The sequence below is a fragment of the Amblyomma mixtum genome, chromosome 2 (assembly GCF_055824585.1).
Source record: "Amblyomma mixtum isolate Tamu chromosome 2, ASM5582458v1, whole genome shotgun sequence".
In the NCBI taxonomy this organism is placed as follows: Eukaryota; Metazoa; Arthropoda; class Arachnida; order Ixodida; family Ixodidae; genus Amblyomma; species Amblyomma mixtum.
The window spans coordinates 101841094-101861050 of record NC_143013.1 but is presented as its reverse complement, the minus strand read 5'-3'; the positions used below and the strand labels follow the sequence as shown (position 1 = coordinate 101861050).

The following is a 19957-nucleotide window of genomic DNA, read 5'->3' as shown; positions in this document are numbered from 1 at the left end:
TTACCAGACTGCGGAGAAACAAAACAGGCTAGCTCAGAAAAATGATGTCACTGCATGTTTTCTCATGGCAAAATCTTCAAGTGAGATGCATAAATATAATACAGTTTCGGGAAGAAAAACTATGAAAAACAGCCTTGCTCATGCCAAAACACAGGCATTACGTAATATGAGAATGCAAACCAATGGCATAGGAATTCTTCACCAGTTCAGATGTCTGGCAGTCAGCTACCAGATCTCGTTTTCTTTGCATCTCATTATGTTAATGCTCCATTAGAAAAGTCTGCTTCATTGCCCAATAAATAAACTCAGCATCCTGGATGAAAAGAAAAAAGTGATTCGCTGAGCTTAGTCTACAGGCTGCATAGCAAAAAGTTAAATTATGTTTAGCACTCCTCTAAAGCCCAAGTGACATTTCACTCCTTTCCGTCACTTGGTTCGCCCACCCACTTCTGTGAAAGTGCTAGCCTGGATTTTCGCTGCTGTTAAAGCATCAGCTCACCACATGAAAAAAGAAACATTGCAAATCTCGTAAAAAGAAAAAATGACATCCGCACAAGTAGTGAATTTAGCAGCTGCAACAAGCACCACATTGCAATCACGGGGCTAAGGCTTGTTCGTCGAAGTTCCACTTTTCTGAAACTTTGCTTTTTAAGAGGCAAACGCATTTATTATCCTTGATCTTAGCACTGGCCTTTAACCTGTGAGCACTTGCCACAGGCTGCATGTGAAGGTTAATTCTTGTTAACAGAAGAATGACCACTGGTTTCCACAAGTGCATTACACTACAGGCAGGGATGCTTTCTCTAACTACTTTTCTGATAGGAATGGAGCTTTTCAGGGTCGCTAATTTGGGGATTTTACAAATGGGTGACCATTAGGAAGAAATCAGAGAAATTAACCATCTTATTCTAACAGCATCACCTAAGACTACCCTAGCTTCAAACTACTTTCACACGAACTATAGACACATGCACACATGTAACCACACACTCAAATGTTACTTGTGAAAATGACCAACTTCCTTGTCGCTTGCAGATAAGATACTTTTCGAAGTAGGATCTCAAGTTTTCCCGTTTAAGCATAAACTGTGCTGCCAACATATAACAAAGGCAATCTTTAGAGCACTTGAACACAAGTGTTTCAAATCACATGGGAATGAAAGACATTATTAAAAAATGTATCCAAACTTAGCACTACTACAACAAAATAAGCATCTAGGGTAACAAACTTGTTGCAGTCAGCAAACAAGGGTCAACTCAGGTTTATTACTATAGAGGTGCCTATTCCACCTCTTGCAATCCCCAGTGGTTTTCACTTCACCTAACTGAAATAGAAGACATAGGCGCTGACCTTCGGAAGCAGGATTGCTGAAATAATAGTGCACCATTTTTTTCAGTCCTTCACAAGTGCTTGAGAACACACCCATTACCATAACCACCAACCGTCCAGAAATTAGCAACATGCCCAGACACTATAGTTTATGACAAGAAAGCTATATAACATGTTCCCACTAAGTACTGCCAATATGGCTACTGAAGCATTACAGTTATGGTAAAAAAGAAACCAGGGGGCGTGTCTTTAAACGTCAGCTCAGCAGTCCTCAACCACCATCGGGAAGAAACCATCACGCTAGTTGCTAGATTGAGACCTAACCTGACTAAATTAAGTGTGTCCTTCAAGGCGGGGCGCCAGTAACGCCTTCATCAGCCGAATTGCACTCAGTGTGGGCCTCCGAAGCCACCGATAATCCGTGTCCCTAGTTGGACGCAAGCCATGGACAATATCTGCGCGACAAACATGCAACGGCACTGTAGCATCAAATGCAGTCTTGCCAATGACCATGCGTAACTAGATTTTTTTTCTAGGTTATGGGGAGGGGGGGGGGGGGGGGGGGGGGGGGGGGGAGGACAGAGATTCGAGGCCCAGCACTGCAGCGACTGCGACGTAAACAGCTCCTAAACTGTCAGCATGGATTACTAAGCGCTAACAGCGTTGCAGGCCCATCAGACAGTCCACCCACTCCTCGCAGGGAAGCGCGTATGGCAGCGGTTAGCGTAGGTCGCTAGTTGAGCTGGCTAAAAGGTTTTGCACGAATTCGAAGGCCGTGAGCAGCGGCTGGGGCGGCATAGCTTCGGCGCAGACAAACTAAGAGCTCGTTCATACGCACCTCTTGCAGTCTCGCGACACGCCGCAGGCGCTCTTCGGAGTCCGTCGCACGCGACGCCACTTCTGCGGCTCCGCGGCAGGGCCCTGTCCGAGCTGGAAGCAGCGGTTCTAGCCAGAGCTGCTCGAGGAAATTATAACCGAACCCGCCTCGCGCAGCGCAAGCAACTCATCTGCACGCGCACTCACGAACCTGGCCATTTAAATTTCGTCCGCGACGAGTAAAGTCGCCGCTGACGCCCTCATTTAGCTGATGATGATAGGGTTCTTCTTGGTTCTTCTCACAGGATAGGAACTGTCTACTAATAAAACAAACATAAATAAAGATGCAAAATAATTTTTTTTGTTTTATTTGGCTTTATTTGTTGCAACGCTCTTGCACACATTCTGAGCACCGTGAAAAGATCCGAAAAGGAACAATCCAATCCATCTACCAAGCCTCCCAAGCAGTCGTTTTTTTCTTTTTTTACCCCGCTCTGCATGGCGCTCTACTTGAGTACGGGTACTGCGAGGTTTTTTTCTCTTTCACGGTTTTGCGCACTGTTTGCATTGTTTCTGCATCCGAGCGCTTTGCGGCAAATGTTTTTAATTTGTTCAGCTCAGTGTCTTCTTGCATATCATTGGTAACGAGCACTTTTGCTCTGACATCGCAGTGTGGTACCACGCGTACCTGTTGTCGCCGTGAGAACGTTTGCCGTACGTATACGTACAGGTGCACCAAAAGTAAAACGGAGCACGCGAGCGGTTACCAGATATGGTCAAAACTAAAGCTCCTCAATATTGAGCGGCTTTAGCCAAAAATAACATTGCATGCCAGCGCGCTCTATCAGCAGATGCCCAGCAAAGAGCGAGGTTGCGTCGGCACATCCGGCTGACCCATCTCTATGATCTGATGATCGCCTTACCGTCGGGTTGAAGCCGTCCCGGCGATAACTGCCTTTGCATGGCGCAAAATTTACTGCTATGCAAATGCCTTGCTATGCTATGGTGTGCCTTGCTATGCGAGTTTTTTTAAACAGCAGCTAAAAAAAAGTACTGTCTGCAACGTATAAAGAACGAAAATTAACAAAGATATGTGTGCAAGCCCTGGCATTTTGGGATGTTCATTATTGTTTGCAGCTAGGAGTGCAGTTTGTCTTCTGTAATGACTCAAGTGAGATGGCCGCCGCGGTGGCTCAGTGGCTATGGTGCTCGGCTGCTGACCCAAAAGACGTGGGTTCGATCCCGGCCGCGGCGGCTGGAATTTCTTTGGAGGAGAAATTCTAGAGGCCCGTGTACTGTGCGATGTCAGTGCACGTTAAAGAACCCCAGGTGGTCGAAATTTCCGGAGCCCTCCACTACGGCGTCTCTCATAGCCTTAGTCGCTTTGGGACGTTAAACCTCATAAACCAACCAATCAAGTGAGATGTCTATCCTCTTATTTGCACGGTTTATCGCCAGAGAAAAAGTTTTACTGTAGAGCAGAATGAGGCCTTTCGTGCTGAAGCAGCGTTGTTTTTTTTTTTTTTTTCAAACACAGAAACTGACTCTGTTTTGCAAAAGGCATGCTGAGAATGCGTTCAGCATTCTTGCGTCACGCTGGAGGATGTATGATCGCACCATCCACCTGCAGCCAAGTAATGTTGGCGGTGTTGTAAAAGCAACATGCGTACTGCGCAATTTCTTGAGCACTGTGGCTGCATCGGGATCGGACTACTGCCCTGCTGGATATGCAGACTTGGAGGGAGCATTACACACACCGAGCGAGCGACGACAAGGGGGAAACCAACAATACTTCGAATAGCTACGGAGAGCTCATCATGTTTTGGAAGTTAGGACGCCGTAAATACCCGCTTCCCCACAAGACACTCACAAGACATCAGGCAACTACATGGAGACGGCTACAAACAAACTCATACCCAAGTCGCTACATACACAGTAAGATTTGGCCTACGCAATACACTCCAGAATAAGTGTGGTGCGGAGAGATAGCCACCCTCTACCACTCCACATGGGGCTGTCGGGCGAGCCCGATAGAGCCCAAAATTACAAACTCGTCAGTCGAGCAGTGGGAGGAGTCCAGCTCCGACCCGCAAGATCAGCTTGCGCTGGTTGAGCGAGCCGAGGAGGCCGCAAGAACCAATGGGATCCTGTACCTAGGAACACCACCTGCTGCTCAGGACCCCAACCCCTAAACCCCGTCCCATTTTGCGGAATGAAGTTTTATACTACTACTACATGGCAAAATGAGGCACCAGGCAAAACGGCTATGTTTGAGCTCCAAGGCACAAGGGCCTGCAAAAGCTTGCAAGCTTCAGCTAATGTCCGCAGGAAATTCATTACTTTTTCTAGCGAGGGCGAAGTGCCATGTCAATGGAGCCTGCCTAGAGTACTGAGGCCAGTGCAACACCAGCTGCTATGTATCAGCAATGCCATTGCAGCTGTGCTCACTGAACATCCAGCTGAATTGTGCGGGCATTGTTGCATCCTGCCTCCACCAAAATGCAGCGTTGAAAACCCCAGAGCAGTTCTTTCTTAACGATGAAAAACATTCGGACTACTGCCATTTGTATCATTTTAATATCACAGAACATGAAGATACAGCACTGCGGAAAAAAATTGCATGCCAGAAAAATATAAATTACCTGCTGCTTTGAGTACAGAAATTGCAAAAAAGAAATTAAGAACCACAAATAACTCTTCCTGCATTATAGTATAAGAAAAATTTAACGAGAAGTTAATGCAGAATCAACTGATGTCTGCCCAAAGCAAGTCAGATGCGAGAGAAACTAAAAGGTACAAATTACCTCGTATATCACATAACAAAATAAAAATTTTACCAGCTTGTCTTGAGTAAACATCACATTGCATTAGAAACCACAATGCAGAAATTCCTGTGTAAATATCACATAAAGATGTAAAATTACACATACAACTTTGGTACAACAAAACATTTATGACAACAGTTATAACAGTCTTTGAAAGCTTTGTACTTGTATATTTGTACTTGCACACACTTGAAGCCCACTGGGTTCATTGTACAGCATAATCGTGAATTATTTATAAATGGGAAAAAGGCTAGAGCTCTGCAAAGATGCTCAGCACCGACTCACTTACCATTATGACCATTTTGACAATGCACATCCCTGCCATGAAACAGCAAAACAATATTTTTTTTTTTTTATTCAATAAACCCCTAAAGGCCCTCAATCGAGGGTATTACATAGGGGGGAGCAATGACACACAACACAAAATAATATTGAGCAAGCGCCAATGTGCTATACATAAGAACAGAAAGCACATGTAGAAAACAAAAGAAATAAACAAAAGCCTGTAGTATACATTGTAATTTACACACAAAAAAAGAACAGATAGTGTTTTAGAGGCATAACAACCGCAGGAACAAAACAAAATAACAAAAAGCTGAATGCAGCATGTGGTACAATCAATTAGTGAAGCTAAACAGACATTTGGGTAAGAAGGTCCTGAAACTTATTAAGATCCCGTTCAGAAGCGGTGTGTGATGGAAGATTATATAGTAATATAGTACAAGTATGTAATACTTGCACAGAAAACAATGTTGATGATGATAGATTTTTATGACGCAAGGACATCTGCAGCCAAAGAGGCACAAGGTACAGTCGCGAGCAAAAAATATTAGCACAGATCACTGGTGATCAGAATTCGTATATCTCACCACGCGGCTCTGCGGTACGCAGACCTGCTTATCGGGCCGTTTCCATGTTTTGCAGCCTAGGGGGGGACGACAGGAAGTAAGCTTTACCAAGCGTGCACCGCCCGAGCGTCGAAGTGCCGACCCTACGTGACTGTGCATGCTGCATTTATTTTGGCTCGGTTATCAAGCAAAGATGGCTTCTTTCTATTACTGTTTTTTTATGTCCGCGATGGTTTGTCAAAAGGAACTCGCGGAAACAAATCAGCGCTGCTTTTAAGCCAGTAATTTTGCTGGTCCATGGCAGTCTACTGAACCCCCCTAATACTGTAGAATGGGACCGGCCCGGCACTCTCGTTATCAGCCTCTTCGCCACCGGCAGCGCCACGCGTTGTCATTCCGGCGCTCTGGTGTTCTGTCTCGTGTGCTAATCTTTTTTACCCGCGACTGTACAAGGAACTTTTCGTTTGCTCAAGGTGGGGGTCAAAGACCCATTTCCCAAGCATTTCACCCTGAATAAGCCGAGCACCAGACCAGGGGAACGCTTGTACCCATTGTATCACCGGTGGGTAGCTGGCATAGAAAACTATGATCTGCCTGCAGAATTCGTGAGATAGAGTATAGTACTATGATGGCCATCAATTAGTTTCACTCACTGCACATTCCTATACTGCACAATGCATTCTGAAACTGCATCTGCATGACTAAAAGCATCAGTTGGCAACAACAGCCCGTGGTCCACAGTACACTGTATTGCACAACTAACCAATCACAGCAATAAGCAATATCAACAAACTGACGTTCCAATTAATAAAACAAGATATGGCATCAAAATCTCCTGCACTTACAAGTTCGTCTTGTGGTTGCCTTTAACCGTGCTCCTACATTAAAGAGACTGTTTTTTAACAAATTCTCCTTTTCCTCCAGTACAATTACTGTTGTATTCAGCTTCGTTTTCATTTTCAATTCTTTATTCCCCAGGGGGCACTTCTGTTCTTGTTATATATATAATTGTATGTTTGAATAAATGGGTTGTGTGTGCATCGGGACGGCTGGAGTCTGATTTCCACTTTCAAAAACATCACATTGGTGACGAGGATGGGATACGAACCAACGCGGGCAATCAGTACAGTGTGCATGCCTTGGGGTTTCCTTACTAATACTTACTAACAACTAATCACTAAAAATAAGGGGGGGAGCATGTTGAAATTACCAGTTGAAAAAAACCTGCCTGCTCTCTTCAGCCTCTAGAGATACTGGAACCAAGTATTTAAGGTCACAAAATGTTTTCTGCTGCGGCAACCAGTCATCGTACTTCACACGTTGACTTCAACTTATACTTCATGCATTCAAGTGCAATAATGTACTTTAGTTTGCAGTTCTAACAAATGTGTTAGCATAGTCTGTATATTTGCATTTTTATGCTTATTTTTACGTCAGATGTCTTTTCCATATGCCACTCCTGCTTGGACCCTGTACTGCAGTATTTTGTAAATAAATTAATACATAGAACAGCCTTACGGGCGCCAAGAAGCAATACTTTTTAAAAGACAGCACTTGTAAACACGTGTAGTAAACAAGTAATGCATAAGAAAAGTGTTCTAGAATAACTGGAAGTAATGTAAACATGAATTACAAATGCTGGTTGCAGACATATTGCATAGGCTGGCACATGCCAGTGCGGTACAGCCTTTGTCAAAAGTATACAGCACGGGACATTTGTCTCTGCACCATGCTATGCGGCTCATTATGCATCACCAGCGTTTGAAATCGCTTGAAGGTGAGTGGAACTCTTATCCTGACCCCAGAGAAACACAAGATTTCTACGGATGCTACAAGCACCCCACTACATGGCTCAAAAGCGAACTCCTTTCAACAGAAGCTGTACGTTCAATATGGCAGTTGTGTAGTTTGGTGACCCTGAATGCCGAGGTGTCGCTTGTGTGCCTCCCCGTGTTGTAGGCATTACCGAAAAAAAGTAGCTTAATACGTTACCCGTTACACTAAAAAAGAAAGAACGCGTTACCGCCCTACGTTACCTACAAAAAAAGGTAACGCGTTACCGTTACCGAAAAAAAGTATCACACGTTACTTTGCCGTTACTCCATGGCCATAAATTTTAATCAGTGCGTCTTCGCTGTACGAACTCAACATAGCAATTTTATAAAGCTCATACTTCATATAATACCAACTTCAAAAAGAAAACATAGCTGACCTCAACAAATTTACAGTAATTCTGGTGTGCTTCTGCTTACGAAATTACGCGGAAATTGTGTAGCAATAAAGAAATGCTTAAATGTTATAGTTTGGGAAAAAATATATTTGCACACATAAACAATTTTTTTAATTGAACCCACATAATTATCGCAAAACTGCGAGTGTTTACGGCAAGGTGTTCAAGGTCAGCTTCGCTCGCTTAGGAACTCAGTAACCAGAAACATAGCCGCAGTTGCAGATAGAAACAGCCGGTTGACTGCAATCCGCTTTTCTGTGCAGTACCATTGTACTCTTTCGACGGCTCTCTTGGGGCCGTCTTGAAGTAAACTGGCGACATTCCTGAGTTTGCTCAGAAGAGGGAACTGCTTCCACCAAGAATGCGACAGTGTCGCCTGGGAACGAGACCTTTTGGTTGGAAAACAAGCTTACGCAGAAACTGACTTACAGATTTCTGAAAATGTTCCATTGGTGGCTCAGCATGCGTCCACTCTTTAGAGAGTTGTGTGTGTGAGTGGTTTGGGGGTGAAGACAACTGTGTGACTGCGTGTTCGTGCCTTTTCTTTTAGTTGAGTGCGTGCATGCGAGCTGCAACAAGGGTCATCGAGAACACCGATAGATTTTATTTATTTGTAATATCATTTTCGGCGTTTTTTTTTTTTGAAAAAGAGGCGGAGGTGGACAACTGAAATAAAAGGTAACTAGTAACGGGACACCTCACGTTACCGAAAAATGTTAACGTAAGTATGTTACCCGTTACAGTTCCGAAATGGTAACGAGTATGTTACTAAGTTACCGAAAAAAGTAACGCGTTACCGGCAACGCCGTTACTTGTAATGCGTTACCGACAACACTGGTGCCTCCCAATATCCGGGGCAGGTTAACAAGGAGTGAGGTAACGTCGCCTCTGTAGCAGAAGTGGGGCACATGTGGCAGTCCAGAAGCAGGGTCTTCGATGTCCAGGAGGCCCTGACCGCAGGTGTCAGCGCAGCATCAACCCGGATTCTCCTCACGGCGAGTTAAATCGCCGGAAACGTTGGATCCATGCGGTGGAATTAAAGCACGCGTGGAGCGGCAGAGAAATTTCTTTTCAGGCAGTACACAGTCTCCTGCGGATAATTTCAGCAGAGGAAGCAGGTAAGGCACTTGCAGTGGGTGGGATGCACTGCACGCTTGCCTAAGACGATGCGCATTGTGCCGAGCCAACACAACTCGGACAGGGCATGGATATGATTTCACACTGGAACTTTTTTTCACTTCCTTTTTGTGATGTCACTAGAGCCAGCGGCACATTCCACACTAACGGTTGTGGAGTCTGCTGCATCCCTCTGTCATTGTCTCCAGCACCAGAATCTGTACATGTTGAATCTTCTACGTACACACGCTTATGAAAATCAGTTTCTCAACACTGTCGTGGTGCAGTCATCGGTTGGGAGTGGCTCCAGGTTACCTGAAGCCCTGAAAGGATACAAGGAAGCAAAGCAGCCGCTCAACACTGAAATAAACAGTGTGCACGTCTTCTGTTTACTCGCAGCACGATTTTGTAATGACCAACTGGACAGCTTCTAGATCATGGTACAATGATACTGTCCCAAATCTTAGCTGCTGCATCATGCAATATAGATGCCGGCTTCTTGAATGACTGAAGGGCAAAGGAACAGGTACGAAAATGCGCGTAAAGGCTGTGATTGCTAAAAACCACAAACGAATTAATGATGACAAAAAGTCTGCATCACTGTAAATGGTTAGCATCCTGTACTTTGAAAAGCATGGAGCTCGGCATACTTACGGATGACCAGTCACTGCATGGGTCTCTCAGAAACGGCAGTCGGTCGTTGATGTTGGATATTACCCACGGTGGGAATTGGCCAGGGTTTGGTGCAGATCCAAACAGCAGGAAAACCATCTAGACTTGTCTCATTTGGCTCAAACAGAAACTGAAAAAATATGGGAAAACGAATAATGACTTTTGAGAGATTTTGAGGAGATTGGAATGATAATCGAGGAAACAAAGAGATCAGAATAAATAAAATAAAGCATGTCCAAAGAAGCACTTCAGTGTCCGTAGATGCGGAGTGATAAAGTACATAGGAAGACTGGCTTCATTTACAGGAGTGTGCAGATGTTTTCTAAGCATGGAAACCGTGTGAAAGCTTATCTCTTTCCGGTGTAAACATGTATCTCTGAAGGGAAAGGTGCATTCTACTGTCCCCGGTGAGACCCGCAGAGTGCCTTTCTTGGTACAGTCCGTGCCTCCAAGCAGAAAAAAATTGAGCTTCTCCGTATTTTGAAAACTTCTGCGAGAACTTCCACATTTAGTGCGGACTGCATTCTGATTTATTCTCCCACCCGACACAACAGCACTAATCCGATGAATCAAGCGAAACACAAAGCACATAAAAACGAGTTTAACAGCGTGAAGGTCGGCTGAGTTAGCAGATTTTGGCCAATGTGATGCTGCCAGCATTTAGCAGCTAAATGGAGTAACTCGCATAATACCTCACCCTTAGCACATGCAAGCGTCGCTGAGGGCAAGGTAAATATCACACCACACAAGGTAGTATTAATTATACGACCCTTATAATAGAGCCACTCATTGCCTTAGAAGCCTCCAGGTCTTATAGTAACAGTGTTGCAAAGAAGCGTCAGTTTTTTTTATTCACTCGGCTTTTGTATGCATAAAGGCTTTTGTGCGCATAAATGGGGCCATTGCTTTTGTGAGGCGGACAGTTTCTAGAAGTGCAAACACCTCGAAGCAAAAAGCAGCTCGCATTTTGTTCTCAGTAGGCCATGCAGCTGCGTTTTCATTACCCGTGGTACTCGAGAATAAATACCTAACAGTGAAATGTGCACTGCAGACTTTAGCCTGTTTCACATGCAAGCAAAAATGCTAGTGAATCCTGCCGCGGAGGCGGAAAAACCTGTTTTGAGTCGTCGCTGCGATGAGCGGCGAGGTTTCAACAAGTTGGAAATTTTCGCTGCAACGCATTGCTTAATCGCTCAGTCGCTTGCATGTGAAGCGGCCTTTACACTGGCGGCGACGCAGCTTCATCACCCACTGTTACTTCTACTCAGTATCTGTTGGCTGATAAAAAGAAAATTTTCGGTTGTAGATGGTTCAATCAGCACATTGAGCCACCAATACATTTGGCGTCATGTCTTTAGAAAGAAAGAAAGATGAGCGCATGCCGCTGACCAGGCGATAAACGCGCTTATACTGCCGTCTCATCGTCCACAGTACCCCTCTCCAGGTGCTTCATGCTCTCACCGCCAGATGGCGATGTGGTCTAAGGACATTGCTAATACAACCTCTGGAACGTATCCCGCAGGTTCTTCCAGCAGGCCTTCATGTCAGCAACTGCGAAGCGTGGATTATACCCGCGCATGTATGCACTAACAAACAAGTCTTTGAGCATTATTTACAGTTAGGAAGCAATGGTTGCAGTAGAAGAGCCAAAATATTTGGCTCTCAGCAATTGCGTATGATTCTAAAATTAGCCCTGTCCTTTGCCAGTTGCGGCCACTGTATCCCCGCAAACTTCTTAATCTTAACCGCCCACCTAACTTTCTGCCGCCCCCTGCTACGCTTGCCTTCTCTTGGAATCCACTCCGTTACCCTTAAGGACCAGTGGTTATCTTGTCTTCACATCACATGCCCTGCCCAAGCCCACTTCTTCCTCCTGATTTCAACCAGGATATCATTCATCCGCGTTTGTTCCCTCCCCCCCTCCACCCGCTTCCGATCTCTTAACGTTACACCTATCATTTTTCTTTCCATAGCTCACTGCGTTGTCCTTAACTTAAGCTGGACCCTCTTTGTTAGCCTCCATGTTTCTGCCCCATAGGTGAGCACCGGTAAGATACAGCTGTTGTATACTTTTTTCTTGAGGGATATTGGTAAACTGCCATTCATGACCCGAGAGAACCTGCCATATGCGCTCCACCCCATTCTGATTCTTCTAGTTATTTCCCTCTCATGATCCGGATCAGCGGTCACTACCTGCCCTAAGTAGACATATTCCCTTACTACTTCCAGCACCTCCCTACCAATTGCGAACTGCTGTTCCCTTGCTAGGCTGTTGAACATTACTTTGCTTTTCTGCATGTTCTTTTCAGCAGAGACATGGGAGAGGCCTTTGCCCTGCAGTGGGTGTAGTCAGGCTGATGATGATGATGAATTGCATATGCACCGCCGTTCGCATATGATTCAGTCCCGTAACACGCATGTCCCACGTCCAGGCGCTGTTCTCTGTCAAGTTCACAATTCACCAACTAGTCTAAATACAGGCTGTCATCGAGTTCAATGCCGTGACTGCGGGCGATAAGCACGCTACTCTCAGATCATTCCCAAGCGCTCGCATACATTTCCTAGCGAAAATTCTAATAGCAGAACTTATAGCCTGTTTTCGACAACTAATAGGCAATTGGTATAATAAATACATTAAATAGAAAAACTGACAGACTACTGACTCTTGCTCAATAAAAGAAAATCGGAAAAAAATTCCCTCGGCCTAACTGTACATTTGTTGAGTGATCAAATTTCGCACAGAAATTGCATTTGACGGTCAGTTTTGCTTTATACTACGTTTAGGTGGGGTACTTACTTGATTTGGCCAGAATTACCCCGAAATCCCTCGATTTGGCCAGAATTAACCCGAAATCCCTATCGCGTGCGACGACAGCGAATCAAAACTGAAAGACCTTGTAGCAGTGGTACCTGTGGCGCCATCTCACACCCACCGGAGAAACTAGCTTGCTACCAACATGGCCGCGCTACCAAGGAGGTGGGGGGCGGGACGGAGTACACTATTCCGTCCTCCTGTAGACACAGAAAAGCGACGCATCAGGCACGGGGGCGCTGGGTGGTTGATTTAAAGGGGCTGCGAAACACTGCTTGAAAGGATGCTGGCTATACATCAGGTGGATTCTTTATGTCACGCAGATGCTGACTGAAAAAGAATTACAGGGATCGATGCATAGGAACGGGAGTTGTTCAATGAAGAAATCTCGAAACACAAGTAAACAAAATGCTGACCTCAACTCTATATTCGCGGGACTTCCTATTCTCATTTCACTCGCCCAATGACAACATTGGATGGGACCAATCAAAACAGCCTATCTGAGCACATCGCAGAAGTTTGCACTCCATGGTTGCCTGTTCTCTGTAGCCTGTTCATGCTAAGGCTGGCAGTGTTATTTCCATGTTTACAACAATCACGTGGATGTCCAGCTGGCCCAGCGATGCTTCATCGTCACGTCAGCAGTGCAGAAGGGAATGCTGAACAACAGCCTTTCCTTATACTGTTCAGAGATAATAACTGCAGTAGTGAAGGGTTCAGGCTAAGGCGATATTAAAAAACGCTAACAAAAATGACTCGTCACGTGATGGCTCATAGGTGTCATCAGCAGGGACATTCAAAGCGAACAGCTCGACTGATGAGAGTGACAATGTATCTGGATGATTCACTGGTGTTGAGCACCTTACAATGGAACCTTCTGCAAGAAACTCCAATGATGTGTTCAAGGAATTCTCACATGTGCCATCTGTTTGGCATTTCCTGGTTCTTGTTTTCGGGACCAACACAGGCTCTGTCTGCATCCATCGATCCTTCAGGGCCTTGATCCGGAGACCGGCCTGTACACCTGAGAGAAAAGTGAGGAATCTGTAGTTACACTAGGCATGACGGTGCTTAATTAATGCAAGTCCAAGCAAGTTGTCACGGCCCTGATAAAACAATGACCAAACAAGCTACGCACATACACTGCGTCATCCTGTTGCTAAATATCCAACTTCTCAACCAAAATTAAACTCCTATAAGTGGCAACAAAGTAATTCTTGCAACTAAAAAGTTACCTATAGACTTCTTTACATCCACAGCAGTATCATGTGTCTGTGTGGAAGCAATGGCCAGTCTGCAGTAGTCGTGGTCTGTTCTGGGACCTGTTGACAGCTGGAAGGAAATGTTTGGGTGAAAAAGAAACACTCTTGCATCAACATACAACCTGATCACTGAGCAAATGTTTTCACGTACTTTCTCTCCAGTGTTCACAGTAGGGCCTGATAAACAATGATGAACTGGTGAAGGAACACCAATTTCTATTCTGGGACTTGACAGCTGCAAGGAAAAGTACGGGTGGAAATGAAACATTCGTCATAAAGAAAGAGGGGGACCGGATTCGTCTGCATTTTAATAAACTTCACGTAAACGACGACGTTTATCGCTGGGACACTACTGGCAACCAGGCTGTGCGTCTAAGTGAGCCTTCTACCAATTGACAACATTCAAATCATCATGGTGCTTCCGATCATGCACTGCCAATCTTGCCCGGACCGAAGTGTTTAGACAACATTTACTTCCTATATACTAACATCAGAAGTGTTACAGCGAAAAGTGATGCCCTCTCCTCTCTCATCGACTCCTCTGGAGCCTCGTTAATAGCATTAACTGAAACATGGCTAACCGATTATATCTCAGATGATGACATCCTTTCATGCGAATCATGTTTTAAATTTTTTCGGTGCGACAGAAAGAACAGAAGAGGAGGTGGTGTGCTTATCGCGAATAAGAAACAGCTGATATCTATACCAGTCATTGCTTCTACTTTTCTCGTGTGTGTATTCGTCTCCTTGAAATGTACTACTACGAACATTATTGCTGGTGTGTTGTATCGTCCACCCGACCTGCGTGATAGCTTTGCAGATGAATTTTGTCGCCTTCTAGCCGATGTGTGTACGCGTTTTCCAAATTCTGTCCTAATTGTGTTTAGCGACTTTAATTTCCCAGGTATCAATTGGGAAACACTATCTGTTTCTCCAAGTGATAAGGATGCGCACGCTTTCCTACAGACTTGTCTTGATTTTCACCTAACTCAGCTCATTACAAAGCCCACGCGATCCTCATTTACCACTGCAAACATTCTCAACTTCATTCTAACCAATAATCCCGATGCTTGTTCTAAAATATTTCACCTTAATGGTCTTTCTGACCATGATATTATTACTGGGTGCATCAATGGCAGAATTATCGAAAGAAAAACTACCACTAAGCTAATCAGGTGATACAGCAGAGCTAATTTTGACCAAATGAACCATGAATTAACCTCTTTTTCTGGGCGGTTCTTGGCTGAATCTTCATTCCGTTCCATTGAACAGAACTGGATAGTGTTTAAAACTACTCCAATTAACCTCATTACAAAATACATACCGGTTATAGCAATTAAGTGCAGCAAAAGTGCGCCATGGTTCAGTGGGCAGCTGCAAAGAGCTAATAATAAGAAAAAACGTTTGCCTATGCAGGCAGTTGCTAACAACCAATTAAACACATGGGAAAAATACAAACAAAGTGATAAAAATTACCAAAAAATGCTTAAAGCTACCCATCGCCAGTTTTATGGTGACGTTTTGCCCACCATGCTATCTAATAACCCCCGTAGGTTTTGGAGTGTAATTAACCCTCATTCGCGTGCTGATTCTTTGTTGACAAGTTCTAATGATGACCAGCTGGACGATGTCCATTCTGCTCAGCTCTTCAACAATGCCTTCTCATCTGTTTTCACTCAAGAAGTCAGCACCACCTCTCCAGTTCTCAACCCATTTCATGATTATTCTATGCCCCCAATAGTCATTAAAGATGGTATTTTTTCTTTGTTAAGCAATCTTAAAGTTACCACAAGTGCAGATCCACAGGGCTTTAACAACAAAATACTAAAAAACATATCTCACAGTATTTTCCAAGCCTTGTCTGCACTTTTTTCTCAGTTTTTATCATCTGGCTCCATCCCTCATGACTGGCGTATAGCCAAAGTAATTCTAATTTTCAAATCTGGCGTCCGCTCTGATCCTCTATACTATAGACCAATTTCATTGACTTGCACCTTCTCCAAGCTCCTTGAACACGTCCTACACACTCAGATCATTCATTATCCTGAAGATCATAACATCATATTTAAATATCAGCACGGTTTTCGCAAGGGCCTCTCTTGCGACACTCAGCTCGCCGGATTTACTAACGACTTATTTACTTCTTTGGATGCAGCAATTCAGATCGATGCTTTGTTTTTAGATTTTTCGAAGGCATTTGATCGGGTTCCACACCATAGACTACTTCTCAAGCTATCGCATCTTAATATTCACCCTCATGGATGGATTAAAGACTTCCTTTCATCTCACGATCAGTTCACTTCTGCTAACGATTCTAACTCTACAATGGCCCATGTCACATCTGGTGTGCCTCAGGGGAGTGTGCTTGGTTCCCTCCTCTCTCTAATATTTATTAATGACTTACCAAATTGCACTTCATCACAAATTAGACTGTTTGCTGACGACTGTGTTGTGTACCAAACCATTACAAATGACTCTGACAAACAATCTTTACAAACTGACCTCGATTGTATTAACACTTGGTGCCAGCTATGGCTTATCACCCCAAATCTCTCTAAGACAAAGCTCATCTCCTTTACTAGAAATTCTTATCGCATACCAACCGCATACACTCTTAATGACATAACAGTTGAGACAACTTCCACTTACAAGTATCTAGGAGTTTACCTTCAATCAGACTTAACCTGGAACTATTATACTAACTTCATTCTAGCAGCTGCTAACCGTTCTGTTGGCCTTTTAAAACGTAACCTTCGACATGCTCCGGTGCACGTGCATAAACTTGCTTATATTGCACTAATTCGACCTAAAATTGAGTACGCTTCCGCCATATGGGACCCAGATCAAGCCTACATCAAAGATAACATAGAATCCCTGCAAAACCATGCTGCTCGTTTCATTTATTCCGATTACTCTTGTTTTACTAGCGTCACGGCGTTAAAAGCTCGTGCTGGACGTGACAGCCTTTCACATAGTCGTAAACTGGCCCGCTTAACTCTTTTTCACAAAATTTATCATCATCAGTTGCTTCACAACGATTTTTTTCACTTACCCTCAGCAGTGTTTCCACGCCATGACCATCCTTTTAAGATAAAACGCATCACATGTCATACTTCAAGTTTTCCCAAATCATTCATACCCAAAACCATTATTGATTGAAACCGGCTGCCTTCCACAATGGCAATTGAAACGAATGCGACATCATTTCATGAACTTTTAAAAAATCAAAGCGATGTGTAGTTTTCTTCTAGTTCTGTTCTGCTCACCGTAATGTGTTTGAGTTGTGTTTTTTCGTTCTGTTTATTCCGCTGCATTTATCTGTGTTTTTTCTTGTTTTTTTTTTTCATTCTGTTTATTTTGCGTCTTGTTGTTCCACCACATTTCGATTCTCGCTGACTACCAGTTATTGCTCTTTTCTTGCTTCTTTTTTTTTCCCTGTTACTCATGTTAGATGTTCCTTCTATGTATTCAAGTTGTAATTTTTACCACACCATATGTAATACCCTCATGAAGAGGGCCTTTAGGGGCGTCTTGAAATAAAATAAATAAAAAATACTACCTGGCCACTCACCAAATGTTTTCCATGTACTTCCTCTCCAGTGTTCAAAGTAAGGCCTGATAAGCGAAGCTGAACTGGTGAAGAAACACCAATCTCCACATTTGCACCGATTTCAAGGTAAAATGGAGTCTCTTCTGTACGCACCTATGTGAAAAGTTAATTTTTTAGCACAATTCTTTTTTCATATCGGCCCACACACATAAAGTTTAAAATCTCACTTTTAAGCTTGAAGTATATGGTATTTGCAGTGCAGAAACATCAGCAAGGCCAGCTTCTTCAGGTTCGGTTAGGTGCCTCTGAAATATGGAGAGATGGTTGGTTGGTACCAACCAACAGAGCAGTGATGGACTCCTCTTCAACTCATATGTTAGCTGTATATCATCATTTTACTGGCAGCTTTCATAACCTGTCATCGGCACAGCACAGGTTGACATCAGAGGTAGCTATAGCCTCTGCTTACATGTCGAGGTCGCAGCCTGCCACACTACCTGTTGCAAAAAACCACTGTGACCATGTGAAGATGCCTTTGAAAAATGAATTTTTTTTTACAGCTCTATATTGACTTGAAGCGAACTACGGATTACTTTATGCCCTTATGACTGTGTTCACACTTTGCAGCCACAACAGGAAATCAGAAGGTTCACATTCCAGACAATACTTCATGCATCGATGCATTGTTTTGTTTTTGCCCTGTTCTGGAAGAAGTGGTTACAATGCGTTACAAGTCATGGTCGTAATATGGCGACGAAAGAACAATTACACACACAAATACCAACAAGAGTAACACAATGAACAATCAACACATTCCTCTCTTCTCCTTTCCTCGTTTTTCCTTTCCTCCCTGCTCATTTCCTGTTTATCATCGTCACACTGCGTGGTCGCTGGTAGCGCGATATTATTAAAACCTAGGAAGGTCGTAGGCAGCGCCCGAGCGCAAATCCTGGCGAAATTCTTTCCCAGCCCAACTGGTTTATGGGACAATTTCCAGTTGGTTCCAGCTGGGAATTGTTCCATAAACCAGTTGGGCTGGGAAAGATTTTCGCCAGCGAGAAATTACTTTACTTTCCTCCGCACAGCACCACTCGAGCCGTCGACAAGTGTGCACACACACGCCCCACAGGATGATCCCCGTCGGCCGACAGGCGAGAGCACAGCGAGCGGCTGCTGGGTCATTCATTACTCGTGGCCGAACAGCGGTAAAAGCATGACAACCTCAATCACGCAAGAAGATAGGCTCGTTGAACTCTAACGTGGACATCGCTAGAAGCTTTCATTGCTCGGCCAATGCATCGGTAACCAAGTAACGCAGCTTACTTTCTCCACCGATGTTTTCCCCTGAGCGCCTGCCACCGACGGCACGGCGTCGCGTCGAAGCCGCCGCTGCTTGTAGCCAGCGGATGCCAGAGCGTGTGGTGACCCCTCGAAGGCGTCTCGGGTGAAATGCGCCGAGCACACCCGCCGAAACGGTTGCTCACGAATCCCCAGGGCTTGCATCCACGCTCTTTTCCGCTCATTCTGAGACGGAAATGTGTGGAAGGACACTCCACGAGAGCCTTCGCTGCTCGAGCAGCCTGGGACTGCGCAGCTTCTCCTGCTCATAGCAGCGCGAAACACAGAGCCGTTTCACCAGCTGAAGAGAGCGGTCTTGCCAGGAGAACTCCAGCAGCACAAGGCTACGAAGATCCACGAAGAACACAAAGGCAAAACAGGTGCAGCAGCAGCCCAGAGCCGGCTCTACACGATTTTAGATTCCATACATGCTTCGACATAGAGTTTCTTACTATTACCTAGAGGGAAAGCTGGCAAGCCGTCTATGGGAGTTTGCATGGAGACCCCACGTGACCACCTCAGCCACCATGGGCGCTCAAAGCATCATGGGGCGGTGAGCTACTTGTTGCGGAACTCTAACTTTTGGCCAAAAATTAATAAAAAAATAAAGCTGTTTGATAGCTACAAACGTCCTAACATTCAATATCTTGTCTAAAGGTTGCAACAAACGAGCAGAAAAGCATTTAAGTGCAAAGTTTGCCTAAAATAAGACATGACTAGCTTTCCTATTGGCCAAGTGATGAACACTAAAAAAACTAATATTTCGTACTTAACAGGCGCACTTTTAAAAGTAAATATGTTTTAAAAAAAAATGTTGTTGTTTAGATACTTTAAGAGGTTTTTTAATGGCATTTCGGAAGAGTAAAACCTTTTATTGGCGTCGTGTGTCGTCGCGTCTTCACTACTATGGCTTTTGCACACTGCGTTCGCGCGAAAGTCGTCTGCGCACACACGAACTACGTTTTCGGGAATGAAACGCCTTAGTACTGCCACTCTGTGTTCCCGAAAAACTACGACTGTGCCGCAACAAGTAGCTCACCGCCCCATGATGCTTTGAGCGTCCATGTTGGCTGAAGTGCAGCGCCGCCAGCTTTCCCTCTAGGTAGTAGTAAGAAACTCTATGTGCTTCGATACCTGGGCGCCGCCATGTTTGTTTGAC

General features: G+C 44.4%; 2 protein-coding genes across 6 annotated transcripts in view; both read right to left on the bottom strand.

Annotated features, from left to right (window-relative positions):
• LOC149360326 (uncharacterized) overlaps nucleotides 1-2389 on the bottom strand; it is a 54192-nt gene extending 51803 nt beyond the window's left edge. For all 4 annotated transcript variants that reach the window (XM_089569243.1, XM_089569245.1, XM_089569244.1 and 1 more), the window contains exon 1: nucleotides 2168-2389. The gene's annotated coding sequence lies outside the window, so the exon portion shown is untranslated. The remainder of the gene's footprint in view (nucleotides 1-2167) is intronic.
• Nucleotides 2390-4687: 2298 nt separating this feature from the next.
• Nucleotides 4688-19299, bottom strand: LOC149360325 (uncharacterized). Of its 2 annotated transcripts, none has more exons than XM_089572283.1 (8): nucleotides 18784-19299; nucleotides 17688-17765; nucleotides 17482-17613; nucleotides 14062-14145; nucleotides 13884-13980; nucleotides 13565-13672; nucleotides 9819-9966; nucleotides 4688-9487 (listed from the first exon to the last, which is right to left on the bottom strand). In XM_089572283.1, the coding sequence occupies exons 1-7, from the start codon at nucleotides 19066-19068 to the stop codon at nucleotides 9956-9958; spliced, it is 795 nt and encodes a 264-aa protein (XP_089428409.1). In that variant the 5' UTR covers nucleotides 19069-19299; the 3' UTR covers nucleotides 4688-9487; nucleotides 9819-9955. The 2 variants fall into 2 exon arrangements, with proteins under 2 accessions (XP_089428409.1, XP_089428410.1); XM_089572284.1 differs by having other exon boundaries at nucleotides 4688-9138.
• Nucleotides 19300-19957: the final 658 nt, after the last annotated feature.